At 46.8% G+C, this 18,895-nt stretch overlaps 1 protein-coding gene across 3 annotated transcripts in view; it reads left to right on the top strand.

Annotated features, from left to right (window-relative positions):
* Positions 1 to 18,895, top strand: part of RHBDF1 (rhomboid 5 homolog 1) — an 864,530-nt gene that overhangs the window by 328,205 nt on the left and 517,430 nt on the right. For all 3 annotated transcript variants that reach the window (XM_063430225.1, XM_063430226.1, XM_063430227.1), the window contains one exon: positions 2,143 to 2,254. In XM_063430225.1, coding sequence (XP_063286295.1) covers positions 2,143 to 2,254 — 112 coding nt within the window. The remainder of the gene's footprint in view (positions 1 to 2,142; positions 2,255 to 18,895) is intronic.

The raw sequence follows: 18,895 nt of genomic DNA, 5'->3' as shown, positions 1-18,895 counted from the left end.
CTTATACTCGAGTATATACGGTATATAGCAGTACATTGTTGTAAAAAAAAATGGCTGTCATGTTTAGGGTGTAGCTTGCACGTTATCAACTGTGTATTTATATCAGCAGCTCCACCACTAGTTATAAATCAAGTGTGAGTCGCCCCATGAGATGAGACTAGTGAATAACATAATACATGAACGATTAAGGTAAAGGCATGTAAGGAACTACGACAATAAACTCTTTAGGAGGTGAAATAATTACATGTTTAAACGCTTGCTACTTTACGATTAGTTAATGTGCAGAGAGCAGTTCATGTGATCAAAGGCATGGTGTGGAGGATCGGCTATAGTGGGACATGCTTGGCAGGCTGCTGTTTACTGCATGTGCTCATCTGATCCCTTCTTGGCGCCAGGTGCAGACCCTGGGAGTCCCTGATACCTGGAACAACAAAGGCAAGTCTCTGGCTGAGTGCCGGGTTCGCGGCTTGAGGTGGTGGAAGCTTGTTTTGTCGGGTGGTCGGATCTGTCCCGGTGGTGCTTTACGTCCGGTGCGGAATTGTGGTGGCTTAAGGTGGAGGCGAGTGCTTGACGTGGGGCAGGGTCTGCATTTCTGTTTGTGCCTCCGGTCCCGTCTTCAACGCCTTTTGCGTTGGTGGATTTTAATGGGGACTGCTTCGCTTAGCTGTGGTGGAGCTTGTTGGGGCTGTGGTGGAGCTTGTTGGGGCTTCCTGCTTGTTATTTGCTTCCGAAATTGATTAAAGAGTCTGTCCAGCTTAGACTCAATATGCTTTGCTGGTACCAGGAGGACACGCGTCTGCCGCCATATTGGGAGAGTCACAGATGAGTATGTCAGCCTGGGCGGCTGTGCTGTGTGCGTCCATTAGCTCCAGACAGCCTATCAGGGGTGGACCGGGATAACCCCCACCGGTCCGAGGGGGGGGGGGGGTAACGGAGCTCCTGCCGGGAAGTAGTTGCTCCTGGGCATCCCAGGATCGTGAGATCGGCCGCCTCTCCCGCCCGGTGAGCACCAGGCCACACTTGCCATGCGTAAGTAAGTAAGACTCTGTCGAGTTGCTGACGCTATTAAGCATGTCGGGTCGGTCAGGTAGGAGCAACATTGCTGGGTCATCCCCTTCTGGGGTGAAATTCGCTTGTTGATAGCTGCTTAAAGTGAGATATTGAGGGAGCTCACACGAAGTGCGTCTTTCCTCCATGACAGCTAGGCCCTGCCCCCCGGTAGCTGCATTCTTAGTGAGATAAGGGACAGTGTAGCTGCTGCTGATTTAATAGGGAAATCGATAGCTAGGCTAGTGTATTCAGTGTCCACTACAGTCCTGAAGGACTCATCTGATATCTGCTGTAAAGACAGCACCCCAAAAAGCCCTTTTTAGGGCTAGAACATCAGTCTACTTTTTTTTCTAGCTTGCATTTAAAAAAACAAAAAACTTTTTTGACTGTAATATAAAAGCAGTCAGTTTCCTTCACACATCTGGTGTAACAGTAGTGTACATTAAAAAAAAAAAAAATAGAAATTTGACTGTGAAATAATAGCAGTCAGTTTCCTTCACACGTGTGCGTTTCAGGGCCTGCCAGGGCACAGTAGTGTACATTTAAAAAAAAAAAAAATACAGGGGGCTTGTTGTCACCTTTCGGGGACCCTTGGTGTTGTACGTGGCTGGTTGGAGGAAGAGATCTTCAATGACATCAGTGTATCCAACCTTGTGCAAATGGGGAGTTTGCGGTTGTGCAAATTAACTGTTTGTGGTTGTTTGCAATTTGTTTGCAATTTGTTTGCAATTTGAGATTGCCATTAGCCGCATGCCATCATAATGCTCTAATAATGCATTGATGAGATATAAACCTCTTGTTTTGAAGGAATAATCCATTAAAATAAAATTAAAATTACTGCAATCAAACACCAACCCTACATACCCCCACTGTTGCAATGAAACACCAACAATACATACAAACAGAGTCATTGGAAATAACTCCTTAAGGATAGTGAGATTTTATGAGTTTATTTTTATTTATTTTAATTTAAATTGGGCTTGTTGATATCAATTTGCTGAATGCTAACATGAAATGTTACATGTGAAATAAAATAAATATAATAAAAAAGCAAACAAAAACAAAAAAAACATATATTTGTTTTCATTGCAGGCCTTTTTTTACATACTGGATTACAGTTGTACATTTGCTGATAACCATTCTGGCAGTATGCATCTATGGGATTGCACCAGTTGGATTTTCTCAACATGAAACTGTTGAGTCGGTAAGTGATTGCCAGATTTTGCTTAAACGTTTATATCAACATTTATTTTGGAAATTTGCATTGTGTTACTGTGAATTATGTATGTGTTTACAAAAGCAGTGTTTTTGTTTTTAATTAGCAGCATATGCACAACATTGGTAGTCTGTCAGGCTGTCCAAAAAGTGGTGTATCAGCCTAGTGTATATGAACATCAGGATGACTGTCAGCTGTATTACCCAGCTCCACTTATAACACCCCATGATTTTAACACTGCTGAAGATCTATTGCATACACTGAATGCTCTGAGCATGCTCAGCAATGTTTAGTACTCTGAAATCCCTGTAACTGCATTGCCACTTTTTAGAAACTTCAAACAGCCGCAATGCAGGCATGTGCCACACAACTTAAGAGTTACCCTATAATGCGCTTGTTGGCAGGTGCCTGTTCAGCAGGAGAGGTGTTCTCTAGGCCTGCCACTGCTGTCTGTCATCCAAGACATACGATTCCCCCCACACCCCCAGTAAATACGCTAATGAGTAAAACTGGGTAGCAGAATCAGAGACAGCATCCTGCATCATGTAACTTGACACAAACAAATACATTAATTAATTTAGCACATTATAACTGAAGGGAAAAATAATTTAAAAAAATGGAAGCAAAAATGACTGACGCTTGGATAGTTTATAGTAACTACTCCATGAAGGTAATTCATTCACTTCCTGAATGGGGACCACCCCGATACACCCAACGCAACATAAGTATCAAATGGCGGCCGCCATTCTTATAGATGAACGCTAGCCAGGGGGAGCATTCGTGGATTGTTTCCAGACTTGTTCGTTTCCTGAACAAGAACCTCCCCAGTGCCCCATTAGAATGTTTGCACCAATTAATCAGAACATTCTCACCTGCAATCAAAGTTTGAAAATGCAAGGGAAGTAATTAATGAGTCCTCCCCTGGATGGCCGACATTTCGAATATACGAATGCCATCCAGGGGGAGCATTCATACCCAAAAGAAGACTCTTCCCTTGTCTGGGTTTCACACCAGAACCTCGCGAACAGAGACTAGCTGATTGAGGGACCGAGGCGAGAATCCCTGAGATTGGTGTGGGCACTTCTGGGGCACTGTCGAGAGAGATCAGAGAGATCAGATATTTTCCTGCGGGTGGGCTTTTCTGCCTGTGAGACAAAGGATCTATTTTTTTCCCACGCCTAGACTCCCAGGCACAGAGGCGCTTGGTAAGAAGAGTCCTGGCGGTTAGTGTGGGGAACCCCAGAGATTTAGTGGCTGGCTTTGGGGACAAAGAACGGAGTCCCTTCCCTTGGGACCTCGGGGCGGGGGATGATTGTGGGATGTGTTTCTGTATGTGTGTGTGATCCACCCCTTGTATGGAGTATGCATAAAAGTTGTGCGTGGTCAATGAAGTTGTTGTACCTCCAGACCTAGGTCTTGCCCAGTTACTGGGGGGAAATGGGTCTTGTTGCAATTTAAGTGGTTCCTGACTGGCTGAAGGATGGGAATTAGCAGTGGTAACCAGTTGGTTTACCCAGAGGCCGCTACAGTAGACATAGATCTTTTGCATAATTTAATTTGCATTTACTTTGGCGGTTCGCCACATTTGGCAGCGGTGGGATGGTCCCTTTTCCTGGAGCTATAATTTGAGGTTAACACTCGCCAGGAGTACGCAGGATGGAGAGCGGGTACGCTCAGCTCAAGCGTACCACATTGAAGGAGCTATTGGAAGCTCAAGGGGGCTTAAAGATTATTTTAGATGCTGACGTGAAAGCCAGAGAGCAAAGAGAGCGGCAAGTTCGTCTGCTGGAAATTCAGCGAACAGCAGCATCCCCCACTAACAGCCCCAGCTTCACATCGGAGACAAAAGGTACCCATTCAGCACATTTAAAGCCTCTAATGAATCAGAGGGGGAGACTGACAGTAGCGGATTTTGAACGCCAGTGTGCCCTGCAAAAAGTAGCGTAGGAAGACTGGGTTCCTATCCTAGCTGGAAAATTTCAAGAAAAGGCAGCTGAAGCCTTCAGGGCCATACCAGATCAGGATGTCCAGAATTATGAGCGGGTGAAGGAAGCACTTTTGGAAAGGTATGTGTCAGGATTACAGATGATCCAGCACGGAGAATAGTATCACACCTAGGACTATGGGTGACGTCTAACCGGACCTTAGAATGGCCGGACTTAACGTACCCGAGAATAGTCAATATACTAGCTGAGGTCAGGGGCACATAATGAGAAACCGAGATAAGGAAAAGCCAATAGTCAAGGATACCAGAAGTCAGAGAAGTGAAAACAAAGCCAAATACCAGAAATACACGATGAGGAACACACTCTTGGAAAACCATCTAAGGGAAACCACGACAGGGCACTGAGCAAATGCTATTTTGAGTTTAAATAACCCCCCTTAGGCTTTAATTGGTTGTTTCTGACCCCAAAATGTGCGTGTCCGTCTATGACATGACGCTGCACGCATATTGGCGCCATCTTTGATGTGGCTGAAGGTAGGTTTACTATAAAACAAATGAAACAAGGTGGGCACACTCAACTTAACTGCAAAATAACCCCAAAATGAAGCTAAATAAGTAAATGCTGGGTGCTCACTTACATGAGGCTCTATCCCCCAAAGAACCCAAAATACATATCAATATGAATAGAGTAAGGAGCACAACCATACGTATTTACGTACAAGAAAAATCTTTATTAAATGGGTATATACTATAAGAATGTCTCTTTAAATTTTAAACCCAAGATGCAAAGTCATAATGCTAAAAACATACATTGATATATGTATGATTGATGTATGTGTTTCTCTTGGGTATATAAGGGTAGAATTTAGTTTCTCAACAGACTCCCTTGATAAAGGCTTCTTGCCGAAACGTTGGGGGCTTTTTGATTGACTCTGTCCCTGCTTCTCACTTAATTTGGTATGGTTTTTGTATTATTTTTATATGTTGTATCTTTTTTGGGGTTTTGACTATACTAGCATTATAGTTGTTTGCTTATAGTTTTTTTTGGTAGATGTGTTATAGCATTATGACTTTGCATCTTGGGTTTAAAATTTAAAGCGACATTCTTATAGTATATACCCATTTAATAAAGATTTTTTTTGTACATAAATACGTACGGTTGTGCTCCTTACTCTATTCATATTGATAGGTTTACTATAAAAGCCCGGTCTGCAGCGGCTGGTGCTCCTATGAATGTCGCACCCACTCGGGACCAGGAAGGAGGGAGACCGGACAGTTGCCCGCTGAGCCCAAGGTAAGTTAAAAGTATTTCTGATGGTGTGGCTGCTCTGTTTGAGTGCAGCCACACGGTCAGAAATGTCGGGATCCGTGACAGTACTCCCCACTTGAGGACCACACACTGGGTGGGCAGGACCAGGCATAAGGGGAAACCTGGCACGGAAGGAACGGATTTTGCGGCCCGTATGAACGTCTGAAGCAGAAACCCAAGAACGATTGGCAGGCCCATAACCCTTCCAATCCACCAAATACTGCAAAGACCCTCTAGAAAACCTGGAGTCGAAAATAGAGGAGACTTTGTACTCTTCACATCCACAAACAACCAAAGGAGGGGGAGGGACCGAAGGGGTGGTATATTTGTTACAGAGGTTTAAGTAGGGATACGTGAAACGTATTGGGAATACGTAGAGAGGCGGGAAGAGCCAGAGAATAAGACACAGAATTAATCCTACAATTAATTTAAAAGGGACCAATACACCTGGGGGAAAACCTTATGCTAAAGACTTTGAGTTTAATATTCCGTGTGGAGAGCAATACCCTGTCACCCACCTGGTAAACAGGGTTGGCATCCTGTCTTTCATCAGCATGCAGTTTGAAACAAGCCGTAGCTTTTTCCAAAGCTGCGTGGTCTCACGAATATATGTGAGATGGTCATCCAGAGCGGGTATAGCAGTGTCAGAAAACACCACAGGGAGGACAGTAGGATAACCGTTATTAACAAAAAAAATGGGCTATGTTCAGATGAGTCATGAGTAGCATTATTTCTGACAATTCAGCCTCAAATATTGTTCCAAACAATGACTGACTCTCTCAGCCGCACCATTGGTTTGGGGATGGTAAACTGATGAAAAGGAAAGTTTGATACCCAACTGTTTGTTAAATGCTTTCCAAAATCATGACACAAACTGGGAACCCCTATCTGACACAACATTAAGCGGAATACCATGCAATCTGACTATTTCACGTATAAATATATGGGCCAGCTCTAGGGAAGAGGGAATCTTTTTAAGCGGAACAAAGTGTGCCATTTTAGAAAAGCGGTCAACAACCACCAGGATGTAACCCTGTTGTAATATTGTAACCCTTAGAAATAGGTAGATCCATGATAAAGTCTATAGACAAATGGTATCATGGACTACTGGGTATAGGAAGCGGTTGTAAAAGCCCACAAGGTAGTTTATGGGGAACCTTAGAAACCGCACAAATAGTACATGCCTCCACAAATTCCCTGATGTCTTTTCTAAGAGAAGGCCACCAATATGACCTGGAGATAGCGGACAAGGTTTTATTCATACCTTGATGACCTGCCGTCACATTATCGTGAAACACTCTTCGTACCTCCTCTCTTTTTGTAACGGAATAAAATAGTCTATCTTATTATTATTATTATTATTATTATTGGCATTTATAAAGCGCCAACAGGCTAGCCATTTGCTATAAACAAGTAAGTATTTGGCAACCAAGCCAATTCTATCAGCCAGATTATTAATAACTACATGTTACATCAAGTACAAAATATTACAGTTGTAAACTATATGTAACAATAGGAATATGTAACAGATCCCAAGGGAAGAAGGCTGGCTCCTGTGTCTGCTGTTCCAGCTTACAGGAGATTCAACGGGGAAAGTCCTTGTAAGGACTAGAGCCAATTCCCCATTCGGCTCCAGGAAGGAGCGTTTCCAGGGCCCCAGTAAAGCTGCGGCGACGGTGGGCAGAAATGTTCCAGCTAGGAAGCGGCCCTTGGCTGAGGTACCCAACTGGTGTACAGGGAGCTCTGTTACAAACTTCTTAAGTAGCTCAAAAGCGTCTTTAGTTGCTGTAGACCATATCTTACAGTTAACCCCCTTTCGCATCATATTGGTGATGGGGGCTATCACAGAAGAGAAACCTTTGATGAATCTCCTATAGTAATTAGCAAACCCAATAAACCTTTGAATAGCTTTTAACCCATTAGGTAATGGCCAGTGTAGAACGGCCTCATGTTTACGAGGATCCATTTGGAAACCAGAGGCGGAAATATTATACCCCAAAAACTATATCTTCATCTGGTCAAATGTGCCTTTTTCAAGTTTGCAATAAAGCCCATTTTTAAGCAAAGTTTGCAGCATTTGTTTGACGTGTTTATGATGAGTCTGGACGTCGGGGGAATAAATAAGGATATCATCCAGGTATACTAAAACAAAAGAATAAATATAGTCTCTGAGTACATCATTAATAAAGTCCTGAAATACGGCCGGAGCATTGCATAAACTGAAGGGCATGACAAGGTACTCATAGTGCCCCTAGTGTTAAATGGCGTTTTCCACTCATGATCTTCTTTAATTCTTATCGAATTGTACGCACTCCTAAGGTCAAGTTTAGTAAATATCTTAGTACCCTGGAGTCTGTCAAACAATTCAGAGATAAGGGGAATGGGATAAGCATTTTTTTATGGTGATCTTGTTTAATGCCCTGTAATCAATGCATGGGCGTAATTCTCCATCGTTTACAAAAAAGAACCCTGCTCCAGTAGGTGAGGATGACTTACGTATATGGCCCTTAATTAAAGAATCTTTGATGTACTCATCCATGATTCTAGTCTCCTGTGGGGATAAGGCATATACTGCCCCCTTGGGGGGCATAGCGCCGGGTAGCAGATCTGTGGAACAATTATACGATCTGTGAGGAGGTAGAATATTAGTCTGACTCTTACTTAAAACCTCTTTAACCGCCCAGTACAGTATGGGAATTTCGGAGGTCTGAGGCATAGCAGGGGGTTAAGTAACGATGCCCACTCTCTTAGTAATGGGTAATACACATCTCTCTATACAGTCTTTACCCCCATTCCAGTATTTCCCCCTTAGCCTAGTCAATATGAGGGTTGTGCTTAATGAGACATGTCAATCCTAATATGATGGGACAAGAAGGAGAAGTAATTATCTAAAATGTTATGTTTTCCTTGTGTAAAGCTCCTATAGTAATGTTAATAGGCATGGTTTTGTGGGTAATCAGAGGTTGAGATTGAGGTCTTCTGTCAATAGTCTCAACGGCCAGAAGTGAAGATCTCTCCTTGATGGGTATGAAGTGTTCTTTAACAAAATGCATGTCAATAAAGTTTCCATCAGGGCTTTGCATGAAAAGCTTTTCTTGTTGCAAAGGGCAGTGATGTCAAGGAGAAACGTATTTGGTTATTACCAGAGGACGTATCCATCACACCTAAGACCTGTCCCCTTAAGGTTCTTGGGTGCAGAAGTTTTCCGGGTGTATGGGGCGAGCCTTTCTCATATGTCCTTTTGTACCACAGTATAAACAAAGACCCTCTTTTCTCCTATACAGTTTTTCTGCCTCAGACAATGTGTTAAAACCCCTAACTGCATAGATTCAGGTTCAGACTGTACAAAGAGGTCAGGGACAATTGGTTTGGAGAAACGAGGTGCCAGTGACATAGCCATACATCTGGTTCTATTTCTAGTAATTTCCTTGGTCCTAAGTCTGTTATCAATCTGCATCACATATGTGATGGATTAATTTAACCCCTTAGGTAGATCTTTGGCAGCAGTTCCATCAAGAATTGCCTTGGATAATCCCTCTTTAACCCCTTAAGGACACATGCCATGTGTGACATGTCATGATTCCCTTTTATTCCAGAAGTTTGGTCCTTAAGGGGTCAAAGGGAATCTCCAGTGCCAGGAAAACAAACCGTTTTCCTGGCACTGCAGGTCCCCTCTCCCTCCCACCCCCCATCCCAAGTTGCTGAAGGTGTTAAAACCCCTTTAGTGACTTACCTGTATCCAGCGCCAATATCCCTCTGCGCTTGGTCAGGGTCCGCCCAAGCTCCTCCCCCGCCATCATTCGGCGGGGGAGACCTTTGAGCATGCGCGACCGCTGGTGGGAGAGACCTAATGCGCACGTGCATTAGACCTCCCTATAGGAAAGCATTGAAAAATGCTTCCAATGCTTTCCTATGGGGATTTCCGTGACGCTGGAGGTCCCCACATAGCGTGAGGGCATCCAGCGACGTTTATTGTGCTATAAACACGAAAGTGCCCTCTAGTGGCTGTCTAGTAGACAGCCACTAGAGGAAGAGTTAACCCTGCAAGGTAAATATTGCAGTTTATGAAAACTGCAATGATTACACTTGCAGGGTTAAGTGTAGTGGGAGTTGGCACCCAGACCACTCCAATAGGCAGAAGTGGTCTGGGTGCCTGGAGTGTTCCTTTAAATGCAGAGATCAATCCGTAGTCCGGTCTACCTCAGACTCCAAGGTGCAAAATTCTATGGCATAATCTGAGATAGACTGGTTCCCCTGTTTCGTACGCATTAGGGCAGTGGAAGCGTCATCCTTCCAGCCCAATGGTTCAAATGTTAATTTAAATTATAAGCAATACTCCTATTGCTCTCCCAAAATTGATTGACCCAAGTTAAGGATTTACCTTTAAGCTGGTTCATCAAGTACCCAATCTTAGCTCTATCTGTGTCAAAGGATCCCGGTGAAGCCTCAAAGTGGTACTCAATTTGATTAAGAAACCCCTGGTATTCTTGAATATTACCATCAAAATGTGGGGGAGGTGATAGGGAGATCTGCCTTATATACTATAGGTGGAGGTATATTAAGCAGAGGTGAGATAATTGGAGGAACCTCAGGCTGTAAATGAGCCGTCCAAGTAAGAAGCGTACTGAAAGCCTGGGCAAACTGATCCATACGGTAATCATTCTCCTCTAGTTTTCTTTCACAAGCTGCTATGTGCTGACACAATTCTGCAGGATCTATGGCCATGTCATAATGTCAGGATTACAGATGATCCAGTTCGCAGAATACTATCACACCTAGGACTAAGGGTTACGTCTAACCAGACCTTAGAATGGCCGGACTTAACGTACCCGAGAATAGTCAATATACTAGCCGAGGTCAGGGGCACAGAATGAGAAACATCGATAATGAAAAGCCAATAGTCAAGGCTACCAGAAGTCAGGGAAGTGAAAACGAAGCCAAAGCCAAATACCAGAAATACACGATCCGGAACGCACTCTCGGATAACCATCTAAGGGAAACCACGACAGGGCACTGAGCAAATGCTATTTTGAGTTTAAAAAAAACTCCTTAAGCTGTAATTGGTTGTTTCTGACCTCTGACCCCAAAATGTGTGTTTGTGTCTATGATGTGACGCCGCACACACATGGCATCATCTTTGAAATGGGCGAAGGTAGATTTCCTCTAAAGGCCCAGTTCGCAGCTGCCGGTGCTCCTAGGAACGTCGTTCCCCCTGGGGACCGGGAAGGAGGGAGACCGGATAGTTGCCCACCGAGCCCAAGGTAAGTTATACGTATTTCTGATGGTGTGGCTGCTCTATTTGAGTGCAGCCACGTGGTCAGAAATGCCAGGAGCCGTGACAGTATGCTCCACATCTCCAGATGTGTACTGCAGAAAATTTTGTGACTTGAGAAAGAAAGAAAAGGATTCTTACATAGAGTGGACTTGCCAGATACACCGAGCTGCATCTGTCAGGATTACAAGTTGATCCAGCATGCAGAACTGTGTCACACCTAGGACTAAGGGTAATGTATAACCGGACCTTAAAATGGCCAGAATTAACGTATCCAAGAATAATCAAAATACTTGCCGAGGTCATGAACACAGAATCAGACACAAAGATGAGGGAAAGACAAAAGTCAAGGATACCAGAATTCAGGGAAGTCAAAACAAAGCCAAAGTCAAATACCAGAAAATCAAGATCAGGAACTCACTCTCGGATAACAATCAGGATGAAACCATGACAGGGCAATGAGCAAAAGGAGAATTGGGTTTAAATACCCCTCCTGTGGATCCGATTGGCCGTCACCGGCCTTTGACCCCAAAAGCAATTACCATGTTTCCATGTGCATGATTGCTGCTCAGCACAAACCCTAATGTGGATCTGATTGGCTGTAACCGGTCTTTGACCCCAAAAGCAATTACCAGGTTTCCATGTGCATGATTGCTTCTCGGCACAACTTTTCCTGTCAGGACGGTAATGTTGCTCGGCACAACTTTTCCTATTAGGATGGCAAATGCCATTAACCACATTTTTATGTGCGGATGAATATGTGACAGCATCCCACTGGGTTAATGAATGTCAAGCAACCACTTTGGAGGATGTAGTGCAACTACTTTTGCTGGAACAGTTGATCAACTTGATACAACCGGACGTTAAAGACTGGGTGAGAGACCGCAGACGCCTTACTCTTCCAGTGGCAGCCAGACTAGCAGATGAGTACACAGATGTCTGCAAACTGGATTGCTCTCAACCCAGGGTCCAAACTCCCAGAACAGACCCACCAACACCCACAACCGGGGGGAGCTGTCGCCAACCTCCATGATCCACCCTGAATGGTTATGGGCCACCACAAAATACCAGGCCCCACTGCTATTGGTGCAACCAAGTGGGCCATCTACACAACAATTGTCCTCTGGAACCTCTAGACTCCACTGGACCTGACCAGGGATCCCAACACCTCAGGCTGCTGCCCACAGCATAGACCACTTTGTCACTCAGACCTGGAAGCTTTGGAACTGAGCCAGGAAGAACCACTAGGGGGTGCTCCACAAAACTGACCCAGTACAGGCAGCCAACACAGACAGTATCAGGCAACTGGTTTTGGTTAATGGAAAGACATCCAGGGGCCACTATCACCCTTGTACAGCGACACCTCATAGACAATAATCAACGCCCCGGGAAATTGGTTACAGTTCGTGTGGCCGGAGGAGCTATCTACAGATTGCCTACTGCTCGGGTACACCTGGATTTGGGTGCAGGAGCCGGTAATGTGAATGAAGGATGAAGTAAAGTGATGAAGGACTTGCCAGCTGAAGTTTTGTTAGGAAATGATTTAGGACCTCTAACCTCGCCTTTTGCTTCCACAACCAACCATGAGGTGCAAACAGTGACTACCTGAGCCCACAGCCGAGCTATGGATAACCCCTAAATCTGTGGAGACCCAGGTAAGAACCCCTACCCTGACTGTGACAGAAGAACCCCTACCCTGGATACCCCTGAAGATTTTGGGAAGGAAGTAGTGGGAGACCCCTCTCTGCAGAAATTAAGGGAGAAAGCCCTAACCAATCAGGGGGGGTTAGGTGGAGAACAGTTTGTGTGGGAAAGTGGCAGGCTACATGGGATCACTGAGTGCAAGGTGAACACACATGGGCCCATTCAGAAGCGCCAGCTAGTAACTACCAAGATATACCTGCTAGAGCAATTGAAAGTAGGACACAACATACCCTTAGCAGGGCACCTGGGAATACGACGGACATCATCCTGGATAACCCAGAACTTTTTTTTGGCATTGCGTATCCAATGATGTCCGGCGGTATTGCCAGACTTGTGAGGAATGCCAGCAGGTAGGAAAAAGTGGGTACCACCCAAAGGCTAAGATGGTCTACATGCCCATTATTAAAGAGCCCTTTAGCAGGGTAGCGGAGAACCTAATAGGACCCTTAACCCAGCCTAGTCCCTCCGGTAAGCGTTATATACTCACCGTAGTGGACTATGCCACCTGGTACCCTGAGACCATGGCTGTATCAAACATCCAGGCTGAGACAGTGGCTGACAGTGGGGAACGACTGGGAGCGCAGTAGCGGGCCCAAGCGATCCACTTGCTGGAAACCAAAAAGGCAATCTTCTCACAAGAGCCAGGATACACAACCCTAGCTACCCACAAAGTTGACCCCACGAGTTAGGCCACCTTGAGACAACCCCCATACCATATCCCCAAGGCAGTCCAGGAAGTAATGTGGAAAGAAATAACTGAAATGCTCCGCTTTGGGGTCATCGAGCACTCTGAGAGTCCTTGGGCCTCACCTGTAGTCCTAGTACCAAAACAGGACGGCATGACCCATTTTTGCGTGGATTACAGGCGACTCAATGACAAAACAGTCACCAACGCCTAACCTATGCCCAGGGTAGACAAATTATTGGACCGTATAGCTAGGGAACATTATCTGACCACTATCGATCTCTGCAAGGGATATTGGCAGATCCCCTTAGCCGAGGAAGCTATTCCCAAATCAGCATACATCACTCGGCTCGGCTTATACCAGTTCTACTATACTAATGTTTAGAATAATATACTTGCTGTTATTTAAAATTTAAATGTTTATAAATTTATACATTTCCCTTATTTTTTCCCCATGGCTCTCCCTGCACTTCCTCTGCTTCTCCTCTCCCTGGTTCTCCTCTCGCCCGGGCTCTCCCTGTTCCTTCTTACTTTGCCCCAGGCTCTCCCTGCACGTCCTCTGCCCCAAGGCTCTCCCTGCTTCTCCTTCCTTTGCCCCAAGACTCTCCCTGCTTCTCTTTCTTCTGCCCCAAGACTCTCCCTGCTTCTCCATCCTCTGCCCCAAGGCTCTCCCTGCTTCTCCATCCTCTGCCCCAAGGCTCTCCCTGCTTCGCCTTCCTCTTCCCCAAGGCTCTCCCTGATTCGCCTTCCTCTGCCCCAAGGCTCTCCCTGCTTCGCCTTCCTCTGCCCCAAGGCTCTCCCTGCTTCGCCTTCCTCTGCCCCAAGGCTCTCCCTGCTTCGCCTTCCTCTGCCCCAAGGCTCTCTCTGCTTCGCCTTCCTCTGTCCCAAGGCTCTCCCTGCTTCGCCTTCCTCTGCCCCTAGGCTCTCCCTTCTTCACCTTCCTCTGCCCCAAGGCTCTCCCTGCTTCTCCTTCCTCTGCCCCACGTCTCTCCCTGCTTCGCCTCCCTTTGCCCCAAGGCTCTCCCTGCTTCGCCTTCCTCTGCCCCAAGGCTCTCCCTGCTTCGCCTTCTTCTGCCTCAAGTCTCTCCCTGCTTCGCCTTCCTCTGCCTCAAGTCTCTCCCTGCTTCACCTTCCTCTGCCCCAAGGCTCTCCCTGCTTCGGCTTCCTCTGCCCAAAGGCTCTTCCTGCTTCGCCTTCCTCTGCCCCAAGGCTCTCCCTGCATCTTCTTTCTCTGCGTCTCCTTCCTCTGCCCCAAGGTTCTCCCTGCTTTGCCTTCCTCTGCCCCAAGGCTCTCCCTGCTTCTCCTTCCTCTGCCCAAGGAAATGCAGGGAGATTCCTCTGCCCTAGGCTCTCCCTGCATTTCCTTCCTCTGCCCCAAGCTCTCAGTGTTCCTCTGTTCCCAGCCTACACTGAACTTCACCCGCCCCAGGCTCTCCCTGCTCCTCCTTCCTCTGCCCCAGGCTCTGCTTGCTTCTCCTCTGCCCCAAATTCCCTTGCTAATCTTCTGCCCCATACTCTCCTTATCCCCCCCTGCTTCTCCCCCAGGCTCCTCGGCTCTTTCTTTGCCCCAGGTGAGGGTGACAGTGTGTGGTGATGGTGACAGTGTGTGGGTGCAGTGTGTGGTGAGGGTGACAGTGGGGTGGGCAATATGTTGGGAGAGCAATTATATGGGGAAGGTTGTGTGGGGGGGGGAGTGTGTGAGGAGGGCAGGACTGCCATGAGACGTTTTGGGGCCCCTAGCATAGCTCAAAGCCTGGGCCCTAAGGTGCCCACCTCCAAGTCCCCAAACATGGCCCACCTCCAAGTATATATACTTGAGGTGGGCCCTGTGACAGTGTGGGTGAGAGGGCAGGAGGAGTGTGGGGAAAGGGACAGTGTGGGTGAGGGCAGGAGGAGTGTGGGCAGAGGGACAGTGTGGGTGAGGGGGCAGTGTACAGTGTGGGGGAGGGCAGGAGGAGTATAGGGAAAGGGACAGTGTGGGTGAGGGCAGTGTGACCATGTGGGTGAGGGCAGGAGGAGTGTGGGGAACGGGACAGTCTAGGTGAGGGCAGAGTGACTGTGTGGGTGAGGGGGCAGTGTGACAGTGTGGGTGAGGGGGCAGTGTGGGTGAGCCCAGTGTGACAGTGTGGGGGTGAGGCCAGTGTGACCGTGTGGGTGAGGGGGCAGTGTGACAGTGTGAGTGGTGGGTGAGGGGGCAGTGTGACAGTGTGGTTGAGGGGGTAGTGTGGGTGAGGCCAGTGTGACAGTGTAGATGAGGGGGCAGTGTGACTGTGGGTGAGTGTGGGTGAGGGGCAGTGTGACAGTGTGGGAGAGGGGGCAGTGTGACAGTGTTGGTGATGGGGCAGTGTGACAGTGTGAGTGGTGGGTGCCAGTGTGAGTGGTGGGTGAGGTGGCAGTGTGACAGTGTGGGTGAGGGGGTAGTGTGGGTGAGGTCAGTGTGACAGTGTGGATGAGGGGGCAGTGTGACTGTGGGTGAGGGAGTAGTGTGGGTGAGGCCTCAGAGTGAGTGAGGGCAGGAGGAGTGTGGGAAAAGGGACAGTCTGGATGAAGGGGCAGTGTTACAGTGTGGGTGAGGGCAGGGGCCAGTGACTGAGTGGGTGAGGGCAGGGGGCAGTGTGACAGCGTGGAAGGTCAGGAGGAGAGTGGGTAAAGAGACAGTGTGGGTGAGGGCAGTGTGATGGAGGGCAGGAGTGTGGGGAAAGAGACTGTGTGGGTGAGGGCAGTGTGACAGTGTGGGGGAAAGGGACAGTGTGGGTGAGGGCAGTGTGACCATGTGGGTGAGGGCAGGAGGAGTGTGGGGAAAGGGACAGTCTGGGTGAGGGCAAAGTGACGGTGTGGGTGAGGGGACAGTGTGACAGTGTGGGTGAGGGGGCAGTGTGGGAGAGGCAGCAGTGTGACAGTGCGGGTGAGGGGGCAGTGTGGGTGAGGCGGCAATGTGGGTGAGTGGTAGTGTAGCAGTGTGGGTGAGGGGGCAGTGTGGGTGAGGGGACAGTGGGACAGTGTGAGTGAGAGGGTAGTGTGGGTGAGGCCAGTGTGACAGTGTGGGTGAGGGGGCAATGTGGGTGAGTGGTAGTGTGGGTGAAGGGGCAGTGTGACAGTGTGAGTGATGGGGCAGTGGGATAGTGTTGGTGAGTGCAGGAGGAGTGTGGGGAAAGGGACAGTGTCAGGCACCATGCACCAAAAGGAGATATCTTACCTTTGTGGAGAGTTGTAAGGTTGCACAAAATCTCCTCCATCCCAGCCTGCCTTCCTTCCATGCGGTGTGCTCCGTCCACACTTCAATAGCAAAAAGGCGGAGCCACGTTGAGAGGAGGCGGGGCCACACAGGAGGAGGCGGAACCACATCGCAAGTAGTTGCAAGCTGATATTGCACCTGAGACCTTAACCAAGTGGTGCACATACTGTCTGGCCATTAGACAACTGCCCTGGATCGGTCCTGCGCAAGTCAGTTCCGCCATTACTGACATTTTTTTGAGTACCCACCGGGTAGGTAAATTGTACCCCTCGGGGTACGCATACCACAGGTTGGGAACCCCTGCATTATATGATCATACATTGCATAGGCCTGCCACAATGTCAACGTACCCCATCTTTGGCAGGTTCTACTCTAACAGCCTAATGTCTGCTCTTATGAGATTAACCCACTTTTGGGGGGGGCAAATTCCATCTTGGGCTCTCTACAGTACAAGGCTAAATAGGGCCCTTGGATGAGGCACCTGTGACAGGAACGGGTGCAAAATCAAGGATTTGGCTAGACTCCCAAATATATATATATATGAAACCAGGGGGCTGCACTCACCTGAACATGCATAAATTGGGTGCTGCTAGGTGCCAATTTATACAATACACAAGATCCAGCGCAATCACTTATCCACTAAACAGCACCTTCAATGTTGACAGATTTTAATATCAGTATTGTCAATAATGAAGTTGCTGTTTAGTGGATAGGTGAGTGCACTGGATCTTGTGTATGGTATAAATTGACCCCCAGCAGCACCCCATTTATGCATGTTCAGGTGAGTGCAGCCAACTGGTTTCATATATATAGAAGGCTTGGCCTGTAATTGTGGGAGGCACTTAGAGTCCTATATAAACCCAGGAGCACCTGCTTACCTGTCGTCGACTATCTCGGAAGTTCTCTATTTAATTCCGCTTCACTGGACCCTGGCGTCAGTTTTCCCACCCGCCGCGTTTGCTAGTACAAACTTTTATCTCGTACTGAATTTTGTGAGAATAGTGGAGGAAGCCAGCATACGAACAGCTAACTGTATTATTAGGTTAGACAACCCAAGGTAGTGCAAATAGCGTATGTCCAGTCTTTTTTAGTAGCCACTTAGTGTTAATATTTGTTTTTGTGTGAAAAAAAGCAAAAAACTAGTAATATTTGGCCAGTGTTTGTGACCAAGTGTCTACTAAAAATGCCTTGGGATGACTCCGTAACTTTTGAAAACCCCATAAAACCTGTACATGAGGGGTACTGTTATACTCAGGAGACTTTGCTGAACACAAAGTGTTTCAAAACAGTAAAACATATTACAACAATAATATTGTCAGTAAAAGTGCTGTTTGTGTGTGAAAAATGCAAAAACCGTAACTTTTACTGAAAATATCATCGTTGTAATAAAATTTATCATTTGTCTTCAGCGAAGTCTCTCGAGTAAAACAGTACAGGTTTTTTTTTTTTTAAATTCTTTATTTTTGCTGTGCATCAAAATACATATACGCTCATAGTGCCACAACAGCAACAATAAGCACAGTTGTGTACAAGCAAAACAAATGTGCGACATTCACATAATCTGCACACATTTTTAAAAGCTATGTAAGACAACGTCATGAGTTAAGTATCAGAGGCTTGCTCTAGGTAACTATTTTTAAACAGCTATGGTGATGTGGCTCTCGATAACATGAGTAACTATAAGAAGAAAAAATATGCTCGATAATAGTATGCTCCACTGTCTGAAATAAAAGGCTCTATATTAGTAGATGATTAAGTGTAGACTGCACACTAACCAATACTTTGCAGTAGACATTGAAAAGAAAACCGTGACATAGTAAGCAGGGTGAGCAATCCTGTCTAAATGATGGGCAAATGCAGAATAGTCTCACTGATAAGAACTATAGACATGGTGAGTATTAGCTTATTCTGTCCTTGGCATATCAAGCTAGACACAGATAATAAAAGGAACTCGGGTATACTATGTATTAATAGGCTGTATCTAGTAGGCAGTTGATTATTAAGGAGAGGAAAACTGGTGGCTTATTAAGTTCAGCAAAAGAAACAGAGATTGGTAGCTAAGGGGAGCTGGGTCAACAGCATACACCTCCTGCACTAAAATATAATACCATCAGCCTATCCCTTTAACAGGTATTTCACAGTCCCACATAGCTTGATTTTGCAGGCTCGCTGCTGAGGGTGGAATTGATGGGTTCTGTGGCTGCAGTTGCTTCCCTTTTTCCTCTCTTATTTTCCACTTCTCTGTCCTCGTGGACATGGAGGGACGCAGCTTCAGTGCCTGCCGGTGAATTGCCTTACTCTTTTTGCGCCAGTGCACCCTCCGCCGTCTTATGCGCCTTGAGCCTCTGGCGGGAACTGCCTTACATGCCGGGATGCGGTTCGGGTACCGTGTGGAAGGGACAACCTCTGCTTTAGGTAAGATCAGCCTGCTCTCCAGCTTTCTCCAGAACGCATTGAAGAGAGCATCTAATCGTTGGTG

This window comes from Pelobates fuscus, chromosome 8 (assembly GCF_036172605.1).
Source record: "Pelobates fuscus isolate aPelFus1 chromosome 8, aPelFus1.pri, whole genome shotgun sequence".
Classification (NCBI taxonomy): Eukaryota; Metazoa; Chordata; class Amphibia; order Anura; family Pelobatidae; genus Pelobates; species Pelobates fuscus.
This window is presented reverse-complemented; position numbering and strand designations above follow the sequence as displayed.